We start from the raw sequence: 23,279 nt of genomic DNA, 5'->3' as shown, positions 1-23,279 counted from the left end.
CATCCACAATCCAGAAATAACAGAACTTGAGCCCAGCTCTCAGCATCGAGCCCACCTGCCTTTTCCAAGGGCCGAGCATCTGACCGGGTGGGGGATAAAGGACCTTGACATCCTGCATTGCTTAAGGGAGGAAAAGGATCAGAGCACGTGGGGCCATTTGAAAACAACTTTCTCTTTCCCAGGTCCACAGAGAAAACCTGCTCTTCTAAGGCCAGGGGACATGGAGGTGGGACAAGGCTACTGCGGATCTCTGGGGGATTTTTGCTGGACACAGGGACATTCAGCCAAACAGGAAGGCAGATGGGATAGACCAGCTTGCTCCGCACGCCAGCTCTGTGGGATGCAAAGGGAAATCAGGCTCAGACCCACCTCCATCCTTTCCCCTCTTCTGGACGGTGAATGCATTTCACATTAGCTAATAAACTGCTACATCTTATGTTCCTTAGCCTGCAGGAATGATGAATATTTTGGAATGTATTTTGAATGGTTCCTTGCCAGGGTCGAACAATCATCTAGAAATTTTAAATCAAAAGGCTGAAAAATGGAAACGTCTGTATTTCCATGGAGTTCACCGCAGTTTGAAAAGCACAACTCCCAGCAGAGGAGGCAGAATAACAATTGTCAGAGCTCTTGTGAATTGAGGCAAACAAGGGATACGTGGGAAATGACGATCCTTAATACGGAGTAATAATTTTTGCCTCCAGGTGATGAATATATTATAGAATATCTGCTTATTCCTGCTCTTAATCTGTCTGAAATAAATGTCAGATACTCTAACCTGAAGGATCAAACAATTTAAAGGACCTGTACAGAAATGTGGGATATCTCGGCCACAAAACACTGCTTTTTTTTTTCTGGTGCAGGGTTAGCAAACAAATGCTGCTGTTCTAGCACAATTTGATAGAATTTAAGCCTTTTTAAAGGCTCTAGCTAATGAATCACATCCACTGCCCCACCAGCCACATCCTCACCTAACACAGGAGTATCTCAAAATCAGCAAAAGGTTCGATGTCTCACCTGAATCAGTTCACGTCGATCATCAACCACCAGGCAACGAGGGCCGAGCAACCTTGGATGGAAAGTCTCCATGGATAAAGGAGACCATAAGTGGTCTGGTCTCATCGGAGCAGCCACAGATGGAGCAGGTCCAAGAAATAAGCTTCCCTCTCCCCCGTAGAGATGGGCTGTCTAGACACATTGGCAAGGCCACGCTGCCGAGTTTGCAGGGCTGCATCCTTCTCATATACAGCCTGTCAAATACAGCAAATTCCTCTCCCCCAGCCTGTTAGCATGGGCATTTTTTCAAACTTCCTAGTGTCACTCATGTCCAGAAATGCCAATTATGTTTAATGAGAAATTTTTAAACAGATTATTTTTTCTTCCCCTAGGAAAACATCTTGTGATTTTTTTTTTATTTTTTTTTAATCAACCCTCTGGCAAAATCATTGGTTGGTTATTTAATTATGTGTGTTTTTACTAACAATTGAAGTAAAAATAAAGTAAGTTGAGTACAAAGTATAAAAAATTTTTAAGCCAAGAAACACTGGTATGTGAATATGAATTGCAACATAAATGTAGAAAAAAAATGTTCTCCAAATAATAAAAGGACTACTCAAGAAAACCTACAGGAGTTAGGTGATGCTTTTCACTAGAAATACAATGTTTGAGAACATTTAGAGAGAGCATGCCTAGCCTCAGAGCCACATTCAACACAGAACTTATGTGCAGATTTAAAACAGTCCAGATCAAAGCCCTCCCAAAAAAGTAAATGACCTTCCACCGGATTCAAGATTGCAGGACTGATTAATGTGTGTTATACAGATTTCTCCGTCATCAGAGATCCTTAAGACAAGCTAGAGGAACTTGTGTCAGGGCTAGGGTAGGTTGAACAGCGTGTGCAAATTCCACCTGGCCCTGGGGTAAAGGTGGACTGACGACACAACTTCATCAGTTCTCTGCCAGACTCACATCTCTGGAGCCCTCACCACTTTCCCAGCTTGATTACTTGAGGAGATGGCAACAAAGGCAGCAAAAAAAATCAAAGCTGGGGACGGCAGGCAGGGTAGGATTTGGCAGCATGGGAAACTCCCTGTCTCCAGCTTGCTAAAAGACTGTGGGCAAGACAGCCTGCTCCTCTGTGCCTTCATTTCCTTCCTTGCTTTGCCTCACCCATCTGTTTAGACATCCCACTCTGGGAGGATGTGCTCTGCCACTCTCTTTGTTCATAACACATCTGGCAGACAAAAAGCAAATCACTTCAGGATAAATCACAAGTGGGATGCACTGGCATTACAATCCCGTCATTCATACTGCTGACCTTCACAGCACAGAAAATAAATTAACAGCAAGTAATTAAAACACTTTCAGTGTATGGTATAAAGGTACATAGCAGCTACTTCATTTCAGTTACAAATGGTAGCTGGTGTATTTGTGAGCACTGCAGATCCCATTTCCTAGCCTTGTCTGGGCTAACAGGGCACAGAGCACAGGGCCCCAGATCACTCTCAACCTCTTTGACTGAACTCTCATCCCAGGCCCTGAACGTCTGGGTTGATTTAGGCAGAAGCAGGAATGGGATGGGCTTCCTCTCTGCTTCACCAATAGCATCCCTCAAGGGACTTCTGAAATCATCTCCTCCCTAGGAAAGAAAGCTCAACTGCTTCTGGCTGCTAACAGAAACCTCAAGAGCCTTCACATTCACCTAGGAAATCTCTGCCAATCTCTCTGGTCACAGAAGCAAGTGTGCAGGTGGTTCCCTGTCAGAGGTGGTTTCCTTCCTCCTCATGCAGCTCTTCAAACATCTCCCAGAAAGAGGTACCAGGGATGGACAGCATGGCTCAGGCTGAACGCCCTCTCCTGCCAGTCCCAGATCCCAGCCAGGTGCTGGACATGCTGAACTGGGACTGGTGAGCAGCTGTGAGCAACCAGACACAAAGCTCCTGGCCACGGGTCACCCCCAGCCTGCATCCCTGCGGACACATCCTCCAACCAGCCCCACATGCCAGCCCACTCACACCAGCTCTCCAGGCTCCCTTGCAGTCACAAAAATTGAATTCAGACGGGAAGACCGATATCCCAGCATGGGAATCCAGTGTCCTAACGTGACAAAAACTGTACCTGCAGCCTGGACAGAGCCTGGATTTTCTGGGATAGGTCAGCTGCAAACACACGTCCACGCTGAGGGATGCTACAGAGTGGTGTTGGGTGAACTGAAACATCCTCCATGCAGGTCCTGGATCATCCAAATTGCTATGCAATGACCACTGCCATGCAACGTGGTGTAACAGAGATCAGTGCTCTGAACCCCAAACCAGCTCAGAGAGAACTAAAGCAGAACAGTCTGGTCCTGAAATAGGCCCTCTTTTTCTTTAAAGCACAGCTCATTAAATGTTTGCTGGAAAAACAGAAAAGCATTTTCCACTGAGAGGAGGACATCCAAGAAAAGCCCTTTCGGACATAAACTGGCAAGAGACTCCCAAGCATTTATCTTCAGCATAGAATGTGCTCTGTCAGGAGGGCTGTAACTAACAATACGCTGAAAAACATGCCACAGACTTCCCCTGTATTTTATTTGGCACCAAGGGGTTATTCCTCAGTACTAAGTATTCGCAACTGGCACTGGTTGAGCGAGAAATTACAACCTTCAAAAGACCTATTTAGCGTCAGCTGCAGAAAGTACGGAATTTGCCATCGGCTTCGATGACAACAGATTATGCCCCATAAAACGCTGCAAACGCGCTCAGCTACAATGCTCAGCACGAGCTGCCAGTTCAGCGGGGGGATTGGGAATTCAGTGCTTCCTGCCCCTTCTCAGGAGGCTGCTGCTTGCTTTAGGACTGGTGACATCCCTCTCCCCAGCTCTCCAGCTCACGTGCCTGCCAAGTTCAGCCACAGGGCTTGGGACAAAGCAAGCTGATTTCTGCAGAGGCTCTGCTGAGCCAGGCTTGTGCTGGCTCTAACCAGGCTGCAAAGAACCTTCCTGCCACACAGCAGCACGTTGCTCTACCTGAGCAAGATACCCCAAGCTCGTTAACCCTACAGCTCATTACTGCTAAGGAGGAATATGAGGAAAGCATCCCATTCCTCCAGGTTGGATAGTCAGCTGGGACAGACTAAAGTCAAGCATGGAGAGTGAGTTACCTGGCTCTGCTTCCAATGGGGAGGTTTGGGAGCTCCATTACCTCCTGATCTTGCACAGCTCAGCTGCATGCCAGGAAAAGAGACAGCCTCGCTGTCCCTGTCCCGCAGGATTATTCCCACCTCCCCAGAGGAAGAAAGAACTCTGTCACCAAACTCCCCAGGCCCTCAAACATTTTTCCCCCCGGCTTTGCAGAGTGCTCCAGGAAAGGAAACCTCAGAGTCAAAAACCCCTCCTGGTGTTTGCTCAGGACGAACGCCGTGTCCACACAGGAGTGCTCTGGGGAGAGTGTATGCACGTGGGGAAGGGAGAGGTCATCCCTCAGCTGGGCCAGCACTATCTTGAGTTAACCTGGAAAAAGCGACAGGGATTCTCAGTCCAGAAACAATCTCCACCTCGGCTCTCGGAGGCGGCTCCAGAGAGGTCAGCCTGAGCTGTGTGTTCCTGCTGCAAACCCAGAGCCCGCTCGGTGAGCTGTAAAACGCTCCCGTCCCTCTGCTGGGAAACTTTACTGTTTCCTTCCCCAGCCCGAGTCAGGGGCACACGGCTGCAGCAGACCTACACAAACAGGGGTTCACTGGGCAGAGACCCTCTGTTTACCTTTCCCTAGATGGACATTTAACTATTCAGAGGACCTGTGCAGCAACAACAAATAATAAAGGGGGAAAAGGAGACTTTTTGCGGCCAGCTCAGCCCGCGGCCAGCAGCCTGCCCATGTGAGCCACACACTTGTAAAACCCAGAGCCTCTGGATGGTGTCTGCAGCCTTTGAGTTAACTCCTGCTCCTGCAAGCCCAGGAATTGTCACCTGGCTTGAAATTAGGGGTGTCTGTGAGTCTTTACTGGGCTGGGAAGGTGGGATAGCTTTGCCGTGGCTGTGCCCCCCGGTGCTGCTCATGCACAGCCAGAGCAGACAGAATGGGACCAACCCAAACGTTCATGGACTATAAGTTGGATCCTCTGAGAATCACACAGTTGTCTCCTTAAGAATAGGGCACTGAGACAGGCTCTGGACACACTGGGCTTTCCCTCAGTGCACCCTCTGCTTCTTTTTAAACCTCAAAGCCGGCTGGGTCTCATCCTTCTGCCTTACACACACTGTCAGATATGTGGTGTCTTGTTTAATCCCAGGTTTTAACACAACCCCAGAATCTGGAGTCCAAGATAAAAATACAAAAAAAAGGAAAAAAAATCCCAAACCCAAAAGAATAAATTAAGAAATTAAGAGCCACAGTCCTTCAATGAGTCACAGCAATAGTGAGACTGGACTTTGGTCCTGCTGTACTGGCACAGCACATTCAGGCAGTAAGTGACATTCTCTGGGCCCTCCGTTAGGGAGCCAGGCAAAAGCTGGTGGTAATGGTCTGTAATTGGCCCGTTATCCCAATTTAAAAGCTGAATAGTGACAGCTAAACTCACCTGCAAAGTGCTTTGATGCTCAAGCCACTTGCAGTCAGATAACTAATTACAGGCTGAAATGCCCAACTTGAGGCAACTGCACGGGAAAACTTCAGCCCTTTCCCGCTCCAGCAGTCAGACAGCATGTTTGATAGGGCAGAGCCTGGAAGGGAGGCCCTGGAGTCCATTTCTAGCTGTCTGTCAGGGAAAAAACGGCCTTTTAAATTTACTCTCCTTACACAGAGACTCATAGGGAGACCGAGCCAACATTGTCAAATGATTGTACCGGAATCATGTTTTATTTCCCAACATCTGACGGGAAGGAGTGTATCAAACCGCATGTCATCTGCTGCCATGGGCTCATTCCTGAACCAGCGCCTGCTGAACTCACAGCGGATGCAGGGACCACTCCCAGCTTAGACACTGCTTTTACTCAGCAGATAGTTTAAGTGCCCCTGGTGAATAAAGATACTTTCCTGAATCAAAAGCAATAGGAAGAAAAACCCAAGTCTCCACATAAATTAAACCCAAGTAACATTTCGACCAAATCAGTTCCCGGCATTAGAAGGATTGCAGGAGATGGAGATGAAAAACCCCTTTCAAGCTGGAGAACTCATCCCCGATGAAGGATGGATGAGTTACTAAAACAAATATTACATTTCATTGTGGATAACAGGAATGTGGTCCTGCCTCATGTGAACAGGGAAGTAAAAGTGCTCCCAAGGATTATCATTTACACACAGATGATTTCAAGTCCTCCTGCTTGCTGAGCCCAGGCTGTGACACAACATGCAGGTTTCTCCCACAAACCCCTTCTGTTGCTCAGATGTTTGTTCCACAGTTGCTCTGGTAGTTTAATCGAATCTGTTACCTGGGCACAGAGCTGATAAAACAGTAAAATTCTCAGTCCTGGGCACAGATTGTATCCTTTCCTGGTTACCTGCCAGCCTATGGCCAAACTCAAGAGTTCCATCCTCACTGCCTGCGTTGGGAGATCTGCTGCTGCACTCACCCAGAGCCATGCCCAGAGAGAAGGTGCCCACATCCACCTGAACACACATCTACCCTGTATTTCCACCAGCACTGGCTGAAACAGGCCAGGCTGCCCCAAAACAGCACCAAATCCTTGCAACTGCCCAGATGGCTCTGGGTCGTCCTCTCCCATCTGGCAGTCCCCAGTACCTGAGCATCAGCCTCTCCTGCCTTCACCGACAGCCTGTGTCCAAAAATTCCCCATGGCTTCTACTTTTCACACAGAAAGGGCTTTGACTTTTCTCAAATCACTGGAGAAAATAACCATGAGAAATGTCAAGGCTTAAAAACCAAGCGCTTGAAAAAAAGTTACTACCGATAGTAAGCAAAGGGGTAAAACCTCCTGTGTTTGCTAGAGCAGAGAATATGTTTGCACGGCACAGATCCTGCTACTGAGCCATTAGGTCTCCTGCTGAGGGTTTGCTTTAAACTGTAAAATAAAAAAAGTGGGAAAGGTTGTCAGAAAACCCCATCAAAGGTCTCTTCCCCTCTCCTGGTTTTCCCTCCTCCCTGCTGCCTGTGCTGGCTGAGTTCAAGGCAGGCTGTGTCTTGCTCAAAGCACGACTTGCCACACTGGAGCGGAGCAAGCCGAGGATGGCCCTGGCCCTTTGAAGCAGCCACAACAGAGAGGACATCCTCTCCTCAGGGATGTGCCACACGGGGCTGGCCCAGCCACCGGGAGAGCAAAGCCAACATGGAATGTGTGGCAGGAGAAAGAGGAGGAGAAACCATGGGGCAGAGCTCACATCAGCCTCCAGCAGTAGCTGTGCATCTGGAGAGGAGACTGTGTCCTCAAACGGGCTGCTCTGGGCACCAAATCCCTTGCAGGTGCCTTCCAGAAAGGCAGCCCAGCTTTCCCAGCTGGTTTCAAGTGGCTTTCCAGAGAAAATGCTTACAATGCAACATGCTCTTTGCCTCTGATCTCTCTCTTTGAGTAGTTGGCCAATTACAACCACATTTTGACAATTTGAACAGGAACTGTGAAGATAGTTCAGCTCTTAAAATTTTCTTCAAAATTTGATGGCTCAGTAAAAGAGAGGATTACTAATGCCAGCAGCAAAAAGACCAAGCAGCTGAGCGAGACCAAGCTTTTACAAAACACCCCAGAACCCAGAGAGGACATTGCTGGAAGGAATATCCCAGCAGAGCTCAGCCTGGATTGCTCCACGGACACCCCTGGCGGTGCACAGCATCAGGAGCATCATTGCCAGCACCTTCACTTCACACCCCCTCACCTTCCCCAGTGAGGCCAGAACTGTGACTGAGCAGACCAAGCCCCACATTTTGGCCTCTTTAACTACTAAACCTGGACGAAGCACCAACGGAGACAACGGGGAGTGCAGCACCAACTGCATCCGTGTGCCCTGTGCAGAGAGGGCACAGAATCCACACTCTGTGAGACCCCGGCCACACCACACCGGCCACCCGTGCTTTGCTGCTGTTTCCCGCTGCCACAGACCTTCCTGTGGGCTCGGACCAGTAGATGGCACCAGAATAACAGAAAAGCCCCCGGTACCTCCCCAAATCTTCCCGCAGTATCACCCTCTGAACACGACTGGGCACCGGACACTGACAGCAACTGATGGCTTTTGTCCCTCTATTTTTAACGCCTGTTTGGAGCTGACCTCTACCGAGACTTCTAAAAGTTTTACCAAACAAATTCATGGGAAAAAAAAGAAAGGAATGTCAAATTAAGCGATTTCTTCCCTTTTTGAGGCTTATAAAATCACTTCTTCCCCCCCATAGATACTACTTTTAAATAAAAAACAGAATCAAAGTATCTACCCAAAGCATCTGCTTTCTCCATAATTGCTTTAATGCGGAGGAGGTTTCCCCTGTCCAGCTGGAACCAACAGAAGTTCCCCACCTGCTGCATTTGAACAGAACCTGCATTTCTTGATGTAGAAGCAATTCACTCGAGAAGTGCCTGGCTACCTTTTTTAGGTAGGAAGGTCCCTGTCTTTGGCCATTGTGACTGTCGACATTGCTGAAGGAAAGACCAGTGCTCCTCCCCAGCAGCTTCTGCTCTACACTAAAGACAACACCCGTGACCCCAGCAGGCTGAGCACCCTCTCAACTCTCTCCAAGCGACAGGACCAGCTCGAGTCAGGGTGGCCACTTCCCCCAGGAGGTACCTGCCTCTCTCTTGCACACTGGGTGTGCAAGAATTTTTCTCTTTACAAAGAAGCTGCCCTAAAACAGGATTAACAGCCAGTGCACACCCTGCAGCAAAATCCAGCCACATCACGGCCAGTTTAGAATCACCCTGTTCCCACCCTGTGGTACCTCCTGACAGCGACACTGGATAGCCATGTTTTCAGAAGGACCTTGGCAGAGATGATAGTGGTCTCGAAGGATGTTCTCTGCAGCACAGACAGGACTCCCCGAGTTTCCATCTCAGCTGTGAACAAGATGTACCTGAGCACTGCACAGTGACGCCAAACACCTCAGAGCCACGGCCACAGCTCTGCCTGGGGGAGGTTTAACGTACTCATGGAGGCACCGGGATTTTTTCAGAAGCTTGAATCATGCCTGGAGTCAATCTGGGACAAATTCAGAGACCTTCTGACTTTTCACACCTGAACTGAGTTTTGAATGTGGCTCAGCCCAGCAAAATCTTAGAAGGAGTTTGATTATTTTGATCTTTTCCCCACATCCCCATTATTAATCATACTGAAGGAAAGCGTAATTCCTCCAAACCAAACTGTTTGCCAAACCATTTTTCAGCACATTTTTTTACTCAATGTCCCTTCTAGGAGCACATTTGGAAGCCTCCACAACTCCATACTCCGTGGCCAATATCCATGATCACACTGCCACGAATGCTGAGCATTGGTGCTGGAAAATGATCATCCTGGTGGAGTGGAGGAAGGGTCCCATCCCCCCCGGGCTCAGTGGTGGAGAAGAGGATCAGCCACCAGGGTTTCGTGCTATGAACATTCCTGGGGGAGCTGCCCTTCTCTGGCTCTTTGGACACCGCTGGTTTTGCAGGCTCTTCCCTGGCTGGCAACAATTGAACGTGCAGTGGAGTGCAGACACAAGCAGATGAATGACAGCTCTGATCATCCCAATCCTGCAAACCCTTTTGCTCCCTTCCCTTGGTGCCAGCCCCGCACAGCCCCCTCTGACCTTCCCAGGGAGCTCACCCGTCCGATTCAGAGACGCTCTGTCCCATGAGGGTGCCCAGCATGTTTACCCCCCTCCCCACCACTGATTAGATTTGCAGCTTTCCCTGTTTTCCTCATTTTACCCAAAGCCAACAGGGTTGTGACTACAGGAGACACCGTTCACACGGACTCTCAACCTGGCCAGCAATACCAGAAGTCTCACACAACAGCCTGTTTCCTTCAGAGCCGCAGTAAACTCAGAAGAGGTCCTGAAACACAAGAGAAGGCTGGGCTATTTCCATGTCTGATGTTTGCCCTTCACAGCTCTGCAGAGGCTTCCCCATCTCTGCTATTCCTAACAGCGGGATTTGGAAAAGGGGATTGTCCTATAAATGTGTGGCAGCTGGTTCACATAAGGGCCTGAGTTCCGATCAGAGATGAGGACATCGCTTTCCTTTTGTGTTTCTTGCTATGTTTTGGTTTAAACCTGTAAACAGACTTGCACCAAGTGGATCTGTGTCCTCCATCTGGTCCTGTGATCCAACTTCCTGGCAGGAATATCCCTGACATTGGATTGCTCAGGAATGCTGCAGCACATCCATCCGTCCCAGGCCCAGAGCTGAGCCCTTCAGTTTGCTGGTTTCTGTGTGAGACCCAGCCATAGCATTTCACCCAGTTACCCCACTAGGGAGACCAATAATTCAGTTTAATTCTGACAAAAGCAGCTCTTCCAAAAGGGCTTCCAGACATTCATGGATGGAGAAGCCAACACTCTCCTTCAGAGTTATTTCTAGTGATTACACAGCATCTCACAGTTAAAAAATGCATGTATTCTACCTCCTTTGAATGCATGTCTGGCTTTTGCTCCCAGCCACTGGCTCCCATTCTTACTTTTCTCTGATGGATTAAAGGGGGAGGGGGGGGAGGGAAAGAAAACTACTTCTTTCTAGAGAGTCACGGAAACAGGGATACAAATCCATCACCACGAGTGCCTGGAACAACTCTCGCCATTGCACGGCCTGAGAGGGACAGTGACACGTCACCAAATCAAAAGTGCTCCCACTTGGAGTGGAGACCAGGGAAGCACAGCAGAGAGCAAAGTCCTTCTGAGGATTCCTGGAGAGCAGTGCCATGGGGGTAGCAAGGGAAGCTGAGGGAATGGGGAGCCTGGCAACCGCTGCCAGAAAGAAAACCAGGATTTGCCACCCAGCTGAATTCAACCCTCTGAGAACAAGGCATCCCCTTCACTTCCTTGCTGTAACCTCCTCCAGACACAGATTGTCTCTGGCCAGGAGATAGACACAGCACTCTCAAAGGTTGACATGAACCTGCCTAGGTTGATGAAGGGCAGCTTTCTGGGGCAGTTTTCCTGCTAATCACATCCCTTCCCCATCCATGTGCTTTCCCTCAGCTGAACAGGTCTCTCTTACCCCCCAGGCACCCCAGCTGAACACAACACAGCAACTCACCTGGAACCTGGGGGAAAATTGGAGGCAGCACCACTGTGCTGGCCAGGACAGATGAAACTCAGGGTTAAACAAACAGGCACATTCCCACTCAAGTCACACTGCCACTGAAACTTGGGGGAAGAACTCCATTTCCAAGGCAGGATGAACTCTATGGTGTTTATTCCTTCACATGTTTGTCTCCATCAGATCTGTGCTTGGGGTCTCAACAAATTCTCACACCAATCCCTTCCAAGGTTTCCCTATACTTTCTAGGCCTGGGAGGATTTCCCTGCTGCCTCACTTACATCTCCCTTGCAGCAACAGCAAGTAGGTGGGCTTGGAGATCAGTTCATATTTGAGCCTGAGCACCTATTAGCACCTCTTCTGTCCTCCTGAACTGGAGATGGAGCTCTCCTTACTGCTTTTCTTCTCTGGACCTTTTTTGACCCAGTTTTGCATTGGGCAGGAGACGTGGTCCCAGGCCAGGCAAGCAGATTTGCAAAAGGCATGGAGCCACAGCACTCCAAATTCATCCCCCTTGGCACTTGACACCAGCAGATCCCATGCCGCCCTCCTTTACAGGGCACTGTGTGGAAAAACACTGACGTGACGTGGGGGAAATCTCTGTCACCTCATCAGAGGAGCGAGAGCAGCCCTTCCCCCTGTAAGCCAGATTTATCCACTGGGAATCACTGGTGAAGACAAGATGGATCCATCCCATCAGGCCCCCACGATCCTCACAGTGCTGTCCCCTGAGGGACCAGCTCTGCCACAGCTGGAGGGCTTGGCTGGTGGCAGGGCATTGAGCAGAAGGGTTAGCACCAAAATAGGTCATTAGCCAGCGACGTGGGGTTCTTCATTCTTCTCCGGGCCCTGCATTTTCCTAACGGGAATGCCTCAGAAAACCCAGTGGGGGGGAAGAGGAATTTACAGTTCCCTTCCAAAAACCAGCCTTTGTTTGTTTGATCGTTTTTTTAAATGATCGAGTAACTTGTGAATGCATTTTCTGATGATTCCCACATCCTCCCAGCTGGAGAACGGTTCATGAACAGACTCCAAACTCTGTAAATGAGCTTGTTAGTCATAAGTCTTCAAACAGGCTTGATAAACAACTTTCAGCCTGCAGGATATTCATCAACCATTCTGTCTGCCCGGTCTCCTGACACTAATTTATTATTTACAATGAGAGATCTTTCTCCTAAATCACAGGTGATTGTTTCTTTTTACTGATTAGCTGAGTTTTCAAATTTTTTTAAGGAAAAACAATGAAAAACAAATCACAAACAAGCAATGTGCCGCAAGCACTTATTCCTGAGCAGTTCTCCGAGTTTCCATGACACGTATCAGAAGTTTTCCAAATGAAACAAACTGCAAGTAACAATCTTTTTGGCCAAACCTTCAAGACCAGGCTATAGCCAAGAAAAAGAGTGTGACTGTCCCAACCAGCCATTGGGAATTTCACTGCCTGCTGCCAAACGCTCCAAGGACCTTCCAGCTGACTGGCACGTGCTGCTCTTTGTATCCTTTGGGCTTGTGGAGAGCCCAGGTACCTCAAGATGTTCAGGAGGTTCAAGTCCACATGCAAAAATCTGCCACTGAAAACTGTTTCACTCCATGGATGGGTTCACACAGCAAACACAACTCTCCCCAAGGGTCTGGGGTGCACTTACATGCATCTGAATATCAGGTGGGCTTCCTGCAGGAACAAACTTGCTGGAAGTTGCTCCAGTTCATGGAAGGGCATCTCTTCCAGTTAATTAACATGGAAAGTGGTCAATTCCAGAGGCAGAAGCAGATGAAATAGTAATTTACTGGGGGTGATGCAGAGGGAGGACAATCTTTCCAAATCACTGTTTAAGCCAAGTTGTAATATAACACATATACCCAGGAAATTCCAAAGCTCTTAATTAGGGGCCAGGATCCTACCCAGGTACACCGGTAGGAAAACTGAGGCCTGGTGAGGTGAACCTGGTCAAGTCATGGCAGTGAGTATACAGAAAAAAAGACTTCAAGACTCTGCTGCCAAGGCACAAAGGCATTTTGGAGCAGTAAAAGACAGGCTGGGTCATCAGACTGGGCCATCTCGACTGATGTTTGGAGGAAAAAAAGCCTGACCGTCTCAACTGAGATTTTGGGTGCAAGCCTTTTCTGAGTAGGGTGCTCCCAGCATCCACACACTGTGCCCTACAAACCCTGCCCTGCAGTTCCCCCGAAGCAGAGTGGCCCTCCCTGCCTGGGGAGCACACAGAACAAACACCCTCCTCAGCTGCCTTGTGTGTGTGCATAACATCCAGACCTGTGTTTCCACCGCCACCTCAGCTCCCCATCCCTGATCCCTGGAGAGGAACAGACAGACTGCCATCAACATTCAGAACGACAGCAGCAGGATGCAGGGCTTGAGCCTGGACTGGTCTTGAAAGCTTTTTTCTCTCCCTCACTGCAAGATCACCGGTACATTTGCTCTGACAACCTCAAGCACTCAAGACGGGACAGGCAGCACTACCAGCTCGTATCCAGAGACAAACACACTCAGGAAAGAGACACAGACTGGTCACCAGCTTTCTCAAGTACCATCAGCATGAGAGTCATCCACCCCAAGCCGGAACTCTGTGCTGGATTCCCAAACCTCTGCTCTGTATCTTCCATCCGGGGTAATTGTGATGCTGCACAGGACAAGGAAGGATAACTGGCATGAAGTGCTACCAGCATTTTAGGCCACAAGGTAGGGAGAGCACTGTAAACCTTTATGGGAAACCAGCCCAGACTTCACGGGGACAGGAGCCGCCTGCAGAGCCACCAGCAAGGGCAACCCTTTGCAGCACCAGGCCAGAGCATTAACAGTCTGTTTTCACTGTTACGGCTCAGGCACTTTTCCCTTTTAAAGTCCAATCCATCCCCGCAGAGCCCCGACTCCGCTGACACAGAGAAGTGACGGCTCTTTGAAAGCTGCTTTTTTTTTCTTTCAAATGTGGGTCCTATTAGTGACACTTCCAAAAAAAGAGGATGATTTCCAGAAGCACTAAGCAGATCTTCACAGCCTCACTGACACATGGCAGCCCAGCTCACCCACCGCTCATTCAGCAGCCACAAACACAATAAAACCAAGAGCAAACTAAACTTTAGTCTTCTAAAGGTCCCCATGGGTTCAAAACCTACCCAACTTTGACTGGTCCAGCACCTACGCTGGCTACAAGAGAGGGTTGGAAGCTACTTGGACGCTGCCTTCTGCAGCCACCCACTCTGCTCCACCACCACCAGGCACCCTGCTTTGATCCCAGTGTCTCTGCCACTGCCGACCCCTTCAGAGCTGGATGCCATCATCCTTTTCCAAGTCTGCCCGCTCGGCAGCTGCTGCTGGCCATTTCGTCTTGCCCCAGTCATGCAGGACCACAGATAACTTTGATTTTACTTTGGTCAAGGAGGCCACAGGAGAAGTTCATCCACTGGTGGGTTCCAAGCAGGCAGCAGTGTCCTCAGGCTCCTGTTGAGTTCCAGCTCTCAGTGCAAAGGCAGTTTTGCTTCCTGAGCAGCTCATCAAGAAGTGGAGAGGGTCCCAGCCAGATCCTGAGCGTCTCTTTGGATGTTTGCCCTGCCCAGCGGTCTTGCTGACTGGCTGAGTTTCTCCTATAGGAAAATTTCTCTAGCCAGAATGGGGGAAAATTGGGGTGGAATATAAACTGGTTGCAGCAATAGGATGTAGTGACTTGTTAAGAGCACAGCTGGCTCCCTTTACCTCTCTTCTAACCTTCCCTTCCAGGAACACAAGGCACCAGGATGTCCTGGGCTGCCACCCCAAGGCAAATGTTCACTTCATATGGGCACGTATGAAATCCAGACTGTCTGGTATAGTGCTTTAAACACTGGCATAACCTTTTCTCAGCTTCTGGAGGTGAGAGAGGAGCCCAGAAAGCAATGTAAGCTGAAATAGATGCTTTCTGGCTTGCTCATCAGGCCTCTCTTCCCTCTTGGCCTCCGCAGACTCATCTTTGCAGATGCCAGGCTTTCCACTGCAGGAGGTGGCCCTCAGCTTTGGCACCACTGCTCCCTTCCCTTCCCAGCCAGCATCCTCCAGATGCTCTCATTTGAAAGAAACTTCTCTTCAAGTTCAGTTATGCCTCCACAGTCCCAGCAGACACACAGCACAGCTCTGCCGAGCTCCCATTCCCACCTCACAGCATCTTCCAGGGCTACACAGCGGAGACCAGCCGGGTCCAGCAGAAAGAGTGTAGGAAAGGAAAGAACAGGTCAGGTACATACCACACATTTACAGGTCAGTGCAGGAATGACAGAGGTGAGCAGGGCCAGCAATGCAGGAGCAAGAACTGCAGGATTGCCCTGGGGGACCCTTGCCCTCCTGGCTGTAGGACTGCTGCAGTCACAACATGGGATGACAAAGGACAAATCCCTCCGTGCCTGTGCCACAGGGCTGGTGGCACCTGTGTCTACACATGTGTGAGCTGCCACTGACAGAGTGTACAACACAGACTCTGTGGAGACTCTCCAGCGGCCAGTAAGAAGTTGAATTTATCCTGCATCTCCCCCTCAGGAGCAGGCACTGCTACCATCCTTCTCCACACCCCACCAAACTGCCACAAAAACTCACTGGGATTTCACCACCACTTTGAGCTGTCTGCTCTCCCACCAGAGCAGTCAGTGGGTTCTCAAGATATTTCCCATACAACAGGTTTTTCTTGGGGGAACCAGACCAAAAACCTGCTCCACTACCCAAGCACAAGTTGAAACCTTTCTGTGCCCTGTGCATAAAGCTGCAAGGACAGTTCAAACAGAAAGTCACATCAGAGCCTTGGACAACAGCTCCTCCAGACGGACTGCAACGATTCTCACTTCAAATCTCCATAATCCACCCCAAAATCCAAGCCTCCTTTAGGAAAGGCGAGTAGGGTGGGGAACCAGCAGTGCAGTGATTCATCTTCCCCAGAAACAGAGGCCCAAGTCTGGAATACTGTGACACTTGGTAAATATTCGTGATGTACTTCATTATGCAACAGAGGCCCAGCAGGAACACAGCTCCCTCAGGGCTACTTAATATGGGTTTCAAAAACGATTAAATATATCATAAACAACTTGCAACCAGGAATAAACACCTATAATCCCATCAAGTCATTCTGGTGATGTCAAAAACCTTGGGAGCGAACCCAGTTACCGGGGGGAAAAATAAAATATATCCTTGAAGGAATTACGATCCTGTAATTCTGTGCCTGCCTTGTCAAACGCCGAACTCTCCCAGTCTCTCCTGCTTTATACGCTGTCCATGCTTTTGGCTCTTTCCTCCCAGGCTTCCTCACACCACATATTTTGGTGCGTGTTGCACCTCTGCCGAGGGGCAAAAGGATGGTGCCCCTGAGTGCCGACAGCAAAACCTTTTCATGCCTGCGCAAAAATATTCCACCAGCCGAAAAAAACTAAGTTTTTTGCATGACTCAAAGGCTGCTGGTCAAGTCTTTAAACACTAATACTCATCAATTGGCACACACATAAACGGCCCATTGAGTCGCATGCAATGACTCGTGTGAGTAAGGCCTGCACAAATTAACCTTGAGATAATATTTTCCCATGCAATCACTGCTTTATACATCATCAAAAAGATGGAAAATAGACCGGCTAGCACTGGAAACTCGGTGCAGATGACAGAAAGCTGATGTTCATTAAAAGCGTTCTAGCAGTTTAGACCAAACCTTTAAGTTTTATGAGAGATTTCAAAATCTAATTTTCATGGAAATGTTTTCATTACATTAAGGAGGGAAAGAGGGAAAGTAAGAACCTTCAGCGAAATCTTTTTCAAATTAAAAAGTTGGAAGCTCTGTGTGGATGGATTGAAAACACAAATACCATCAGCAAATTATGAGACCATGAGAACCAGGAAGCAAAACTGATTATGATCAAAAAAAGCGAAATTCCCAAACAAATAAAAGTCTCTTTTCACCCGTCAAAAGGAAAGCAGCATGGCCAGCACTCATAAACCGAGTCAGCTCCCTCCTCCAAATTCACATGGCTCTTTTTCTTTGTTAATAACAGCACACTGACCATTTTTGTTCGCTTTTTCACATCTTTTTTTTTTCTTTTTAAGAACCCAGCTATGTGGCAGTCGCATTTCCATCTCCTGTATTCATCCAGAAGCCGTAGAAATTTATGTGAAAAACACAAAACGTTTTCCCACCTCAAACTGTAGGATTCAGGGATGTAAGAAAAATACCTGACGCTGATACTTAATGAAATTACCATGCACCAGCCATCCTGAGACCGAAATTGGAGAGAGATGCCCAAAGAACATGAAAGGAAAGAAGTTAACCAAATTTCTAATGACTGCTTGGTGTTAATTCCTGTTACTCAACCTTTACTCAAGTGAACACTCCACAAAGCCCCCAGGACATGGGCAGTACAACTGGCGTGCGTAAAGACTACTCTGGCAAGAAAAAGCTGTTGTGTTTTTCATGAAGATAACATAAACAAGCGTCTTAGTATTGATCTGATCCTCACTTTTCCCACATCAGTTTCTGGAAGAGGAGAATTCTGGAAAATCTTTCGTGGCAGCATCCTGCGAGGATGCTCCCCATTGTCCGTGGGGATCGAGGCACCCGCCGGTTTCCCCGGCTCACCCGGGTGCAACCTGTGGGCACCAGCAGCCACTTGCTGCCTGCAGGCTCTCCCTTTGCCCATCAGCCTTGCAGGACAAGGGAGAAAGAAAATAGCTCCTATAGACCGAATTCATGTACCCCACATTTTTCCCTCCTCAGCATCTTCTGGGAATAAGGGCTGTGATTTACTAACAAAAGAGCCCCTTAGTACTTCGAGATAAAGCGAAGAAAACCCTGCAGTTGTCCCAGGCGCTTCCTCTCACGTTCATCCTCGGGAACTCAGCAATCCAAGGAATAACTTTTCTTTCACATTTCAAAGCGATGGCAGAGTTTTTCTACCTCTTTACGGAGGCGTATTTTTTGGTGAAGGATGGGGAGGCACAGGAGCACAGATGACCTCAGGATCAGCAAACAAAAAAAAAGAAAAAAAGAAAAAGAGAAACAATTCTATATTTACACACACTCTTTTACTCCTGCAGCAACCTCACTTGGTTCTGATTAAAAAGAGAAAGAGGCAATTAAAGCAAAAAGAATAGCCATGTAAAGAATAGCCAGGTGGTAGCAGAGGTCCTTCAGCTCCGGATCCTGTATCAGATGGCCAGCACCAGTGGAGCCAGAGGGTATAAGCCCAGGCATCAATGGAGAGGTCTCTGTCCCAGCTCATCCCTTCTTCCAATCTCTGTGCCTTGCGGCTCCCTGAGCCGGGCGCTGCCTCCAGGCACCGCTGCCGTGAGGAGCCATCCTCAGCCTTCCCTGACTTTGTCACGTCCTTGCTTGAAATAATGCCTATTTCTGATCTCTGCAACATCTGCCCCATCACCAAACAATGCGCTGGCTGAAAAGGCCCTTCCTCGTGCTCTCAACCTGCCGCCAGAGAAGAGGGGGCTGAAGCCACAGAGATGCTCTGCTTGACCCACCCTGAGCAGAGAAACTCACCTCCTCCCAGCTATCCGGCAGGGTTTCTGCTTCCTTGGGAAGGAGCAGCAGTGCCGAGGGGTCACAATGCCTGCTGAGACAGAAGAAGCCATGGAGGGACTCAGGCAGCCTGTGCCCCAGCTTTAGTTGTGACCCAGCCTGATGTGATCTGCCAGCCCCCAGACTGCCATCGCTTTTATACTGAAGAGAAATTAAAGGACAGTAATAACTCCAACATGCAGAACTCAAGCACGTACTGGACCGAAGCAGGGCTTATTCACTCCAGCATAACAACTTTTCTTTTGGTGGTCACTCTTTCTCCACATCATTTTACGAGCCATCACCAGCAAGACTCAAACCAACCAACCAAAACAAAAAGAAAAAGCAGAGATCAAAAATGCCATCTTTTTAAAAAAAGAGCAACTGTGAATTAACCCTACTCAGAGACACAAGCTCTGGGAACCCACAGGCCACTGACAGGTTTCTGCTACCCACACAGGCGGCACAGGAGCAATAAGAGTTGATTGTCTTTGCTGGGAAGCTCTGGGAATCCCCTCAGCTGAGCTGGGACCTGCATTTTCATCCCAGTTTTAGCCGGAGTTAGCGAAAGCCCTGCTACCAAACGAAGAGTTGGTTCTATGTTAACAGGTGGTTTTGTGACAAACTGGAACTGGGATTGCAAAGTCCTCCCAGCTAAGCAGCAGAGGTGGGGAGGTTTGCCGTGAATTGTATCAGCTTTTAGGGCGAGGTTTTCAGAGCTGCAAGTTGAACTGAAGTCAGTAAGAGTGACAGCTTCACAGCACCACCGAAAACTCAGCTCCGTAATACGTTGACAGTTCTCCCTGTAAATATCACAAGCAGAGGTTCTCACACAAACGCTGTTTTTCTCTTTTTAATAAGAGAAATGTTTTCTCCTGAGCCTCTTTCAAACGAAATAGCGGCAAAATATTTCCTTCGATCTCAAATGTCCAAATAAAAGCTTCTGTCATTTCTGCCTCAACCTTCTTCCCTTAATTTTTGATTACAAAAACAGCACCAATAATTTGGCTTTTCACTTCAGTTTGGGACAGAAATCAGTGGCAGACCAGCTGATTTTCCCCCAGGCTGAAAGAACATTTTTAATATTCTTGAGACATTCCACAATTTCTCCAAACGGCTTTTACCTTCTCTCCCTTAGAAACATGGAGAATAACCGAGCCTTGTGTTAGCTTTTCCACTGAAACAGCTTTCATTTTTCACCGAGAAAAGTTCATATCCCTGTTGAACTTCCTAGCTCTGGCACAGTCCTTTTCCTACATGGATTGCAAAATACTGCACAGAACAGATGCAATAGGTGGGGAAACTGAGGCACGGAGACTCGGGATGTGCCAAACACATCAGTGAGAGAGCCAGAAAGCCCAGATGACAGCTCTGCCCAACAAACCCGGGAGAATTTATCCCCCTCCTTTTTTTTTTTATTTAGTTGCTTGCTTTAGAATACTTTCAAAACTTTCTAATTCACCGCAACGACATTTAAAACTTCTACAGCACTAAGAGAACTTCTAAATTATTTGAACCTGCAGTTTAGTCCCGACTTGGCAGTGCTAGCTAGAAAACAAGCCCTTGGGCTGGGGTTTTTTTGGTTCTTTACAGGCTTTAAGAGCAAGGTCGGTATTGGAGAAACACAGCCCCTCTTTTTCTGACCGAGCTGGCTCCATAAAGCTCAGCAGTAGGCAAGGGGTAATACCAGGACTAATTCGGAGTAAATCGGGAATAAATCCAAATAAAATATGATAAACGAAACTGGATGGGGAAATGGAAGAAAAAGAAAAAGTTGTCTACGTAACTTGTTGGTTAATATCTTGGGGACCGTCCTGCGGTTCAGGGAGCTGAACCGCGATGAGCCGCAATCGCTGCCTTCCCCACTAACATATACACCTTTAGAGCCAGAAATTGCATTTTTCCGGGCTTTTGGAAGGGAAATTTTTTAGAGCCATGCCCCAGTGGCGGTCGGTCCGGCTCTCGGGGAGAGAGGAGCCGCTCCGGCGGCCGCGCACCGCTCGCTCCATTTCCCGACCGCTCTCCCGCTCCGGGAGGATGCTCCCGCCGGGAACGGCTCCGTCCGGGACGAGCTCGGGGATCCCATGGGCGCTGCTGCAAGGAGCGACTCCTTTTTGGAAAGCTCTCCGCCTCCCCTGCCCGGTTTCCTTCAGGATACCGGGAAAACCACGGCGGATCCGCGGGGAAAACAGGGTCGGAGGCGGCTCCCAGCAAAAAAATAAAATAAAATAAATTATGAAAACGAAAAGCGAACGAAAATTGCAATTGGCATTTTCGTTCGATTTTCGTTTCGTTTTGTAGGAATCTTTTTCCCACTTTTCTCCGGGAACCGCGGGGCAGCCCCGGGCGCGGGATGGGGATTCCTCGGAAGCGAGACCGTGTCCGCAGCCGCGGCCCCTGCGCAGCCCACGGGAGTCCCTGCGGAGCGGCCGCAGCCGGCCCGCACCCGCAACGAAAACGCGGTCAGTCCCCGCGGCCGGGGATGCAATTTTTTTTTAAGAGAAAGCAGAGGGAGGGTAAGGGGGAGTTACTGGCCCTGCACAACCCCCTCACCCTTTCTGACAGCGCTGCCCTTGGAAAACACGCGGCGCTTCGAAAATGCCGCGCAAGCCGGCGCCCATCCCGCTGCCCCGCAGCCGCTGGGCTGCCGGTTCACGGCTACTTGAGTTCCCAAGCTCGGACCCGGGACAGGCAGCTCAGAGGCGGGTCGGCCACTCTGTCCTGCCCTGCCCGCCGGGCCTGGATCAGGGAGAACCGGGGCTTGGCGGGGAGGGAATTGGCGGCTCCACTCTGGAGCCCCGCACGCACCCTCGGGCTGTTTGCGAGCCGCGATGCTCCGGGCAGGGCGTCGGACAATCGTCCGGACTCCATCCAAATCTCCAAGCAGCCTCCCGGCGTCCCGCAAACCACGACGCCGGTCACCGCTCCGACGGGCCGGGCGGATGGATGGGATATATGGCTGGCTGGATGGAGCGTGGCTCAGCCGCCTACCGTGCCTCGTCCCGTCCAGCCAAGCCCCATTCTCAGACCACCCCGGCAAGGAACGGGCGAGGGGGCTGCGCCCGCGGGCCCGATCCTGCCCGCCTCGGCTCCCCGGGATGTTCTCCTCCAGTTCCCGAGGGTGCGGGAGCCACGGCACAGGACCCGACGAGCGCGGCGCGGCGGTGAAGGGCAGATCGCCCCTTTCCCGGGACGCGGCTGGGGGAAAACAAGCGTTTTTGCAGCCGACCGGTGCCGGCCCTGCCAAGGTCTCCCTGCACACCTGGGAAAGCGACTCGGGAAGCGGGAGGAACCGGTCCAGGCACCGGCCGGCGGCTCCTCCGGCCACTTCCCCGCGGGAGCCCCCTCGGGGCCGGGGCCGGGACCGGCCCCCGCGGCTCCCCTGGCCCCTCGCCCCGGGGAGAGATGGAAGGAGGGGATGACCCCGCACTTACTGTCCTGCTGCGGGGTGTCGCTGCCGCTGGTCAGCCCGGGGGACTCCAACAAGCTCCGGCCGGGCTCGCCGCCGCCCTCCTCCGCCTGGGCGGCCACCATGTCGCCCGCCTCCTCCAGGTCCAGCAGGTGACTCACGGAGAAGTTCTTCTTGGCTTGTAAATTGTCCAGGCCGGCGGGGCCGTCGAGGCGGGCGGGCAGCAGGGCCTGCCTCTCCATGGCGTGGGCATAGCTGGACGCCATCGTGCCGAGCGGGGCTTTTCTGCCCTCGCCCCCCGCGGGCGCCCACCGCCCCCGCGCCCCCCCAGCCGCCGGCCCTTCGAGGGGGATGCGCACGGACCGGAGCGGGGGGAACGGGACGGGACCCGACGGCGGCGGGTAGGGAAGCCCGAAGGGGAGCGGGCAGGGCCGGGCTTAAAACATGCCGGAGGGGAGAGGCGGCGGCCGGCTCGGGGCGCCGGGGCGGCGGCGCGGGGAGCTGCCGCCGGCCGGGAGCGCAGGGTGGCTGTGGGGCCGCTGGGGCGGGTGCGCCCCGTCCCTCCGCCCCCGCTGCCGGCGGCTCCGCTCCCTCCGCCCCTGCGCTGCCCTCCCCTCCCCTCCGCCCCGCACTTCAAACGGCGGGGGCGGCTCCGCTCCGGGCACCCGCGGGGCCCCGCCGGGACGTGGCACCGGGACGGGGGTGGCAGCGCGGGCCCCGCCGCGCTCGGCAGCTCCTCGTGGGGGGCGGCTGGGGGAGCCCCCCGGGTAGGGGCGAGGGGGGCGCGCAGGGGGGTGTGAGGGTTCTCCCCCTCGTCAGCCGGAGCTGCACCTGGAGGGGAGGGTGGACGCGCCCCTGGGGAGGCTCCCGGGACTGGGGAGAGGAGCCGGGAGGAGGGAAATAGCGAAAATGAGAAATGCAGATGAAAAGGTGACCAAGGGTAAGTGGAAGAGAAAGTGTGAACAGGAGAGAGGAGAGGAAAGGAAGAGGAAAAATAGCAAAAGAGGAAGAAAAAGTGCAACAGAGAGCTAAGAGAAACAGACAAAAGGCAAACAAAATGAAGAGAGCAGAAGGGTAAAAAAAAAAAAAAAAAGGCAAAAAGAGAAACAGCAAAAAGAAAAAGAGGATTCACTCGGAGCTCCTCAGGCCAGCAAGCAAAGAGGTCCCAGCAGCCTGTCCTGGCCCGGCTGGCCCCCGT

General features: G+C 50.7%; 1 protein-coding gene across 1 annotated transcript in view; it reads right to left on the bottom strand.

Moving 5' to 3' along the window:
- Positions 1 to 22,574, bottom strand: part of PRRX1 (paired related homeobox 1) — a 37,645-nt gene extending 15,071 nt beyond the window's left edge. Inside the window, exon 1 of the mRNA XM_027694707.1 lies at positions 22,107 to 22,574. Within this exon, the coding sequence (XP_027550508.1) occupies positions 22,107 to 22,347 (241 nt within the window). The 5' untranslated portion in view covers positions 22,348 to 22,574. The remainder of the gene's footprint in view (positions 1 to 22,106) is intronic.
- Between the last annotated feature and the right edge of the window lie 705 nt (positions 22,575 to 23,279).

The sequence above is a fragment of the Neopelma chrysocephalum genome, unplaced genomic scaffold (assembly GCF_003984885.1).
Source record: "Neopelma chrysocephalum unplaced genomic scaffold, ASM398488v2 Primary Assembly neopelma1_98, whole genome shotgun sequence".
Lineage (NCBI taxonomy): Eukaryota > Metazoa > Chordata > Aves > Passeriformes > Pipridae > Neopelma > Neopelma chrysocephalum.
Note: the sequence above shows the minus strand (reverse complement) of the source record. Positions and strands in the feature narration are given on the sequence as shown.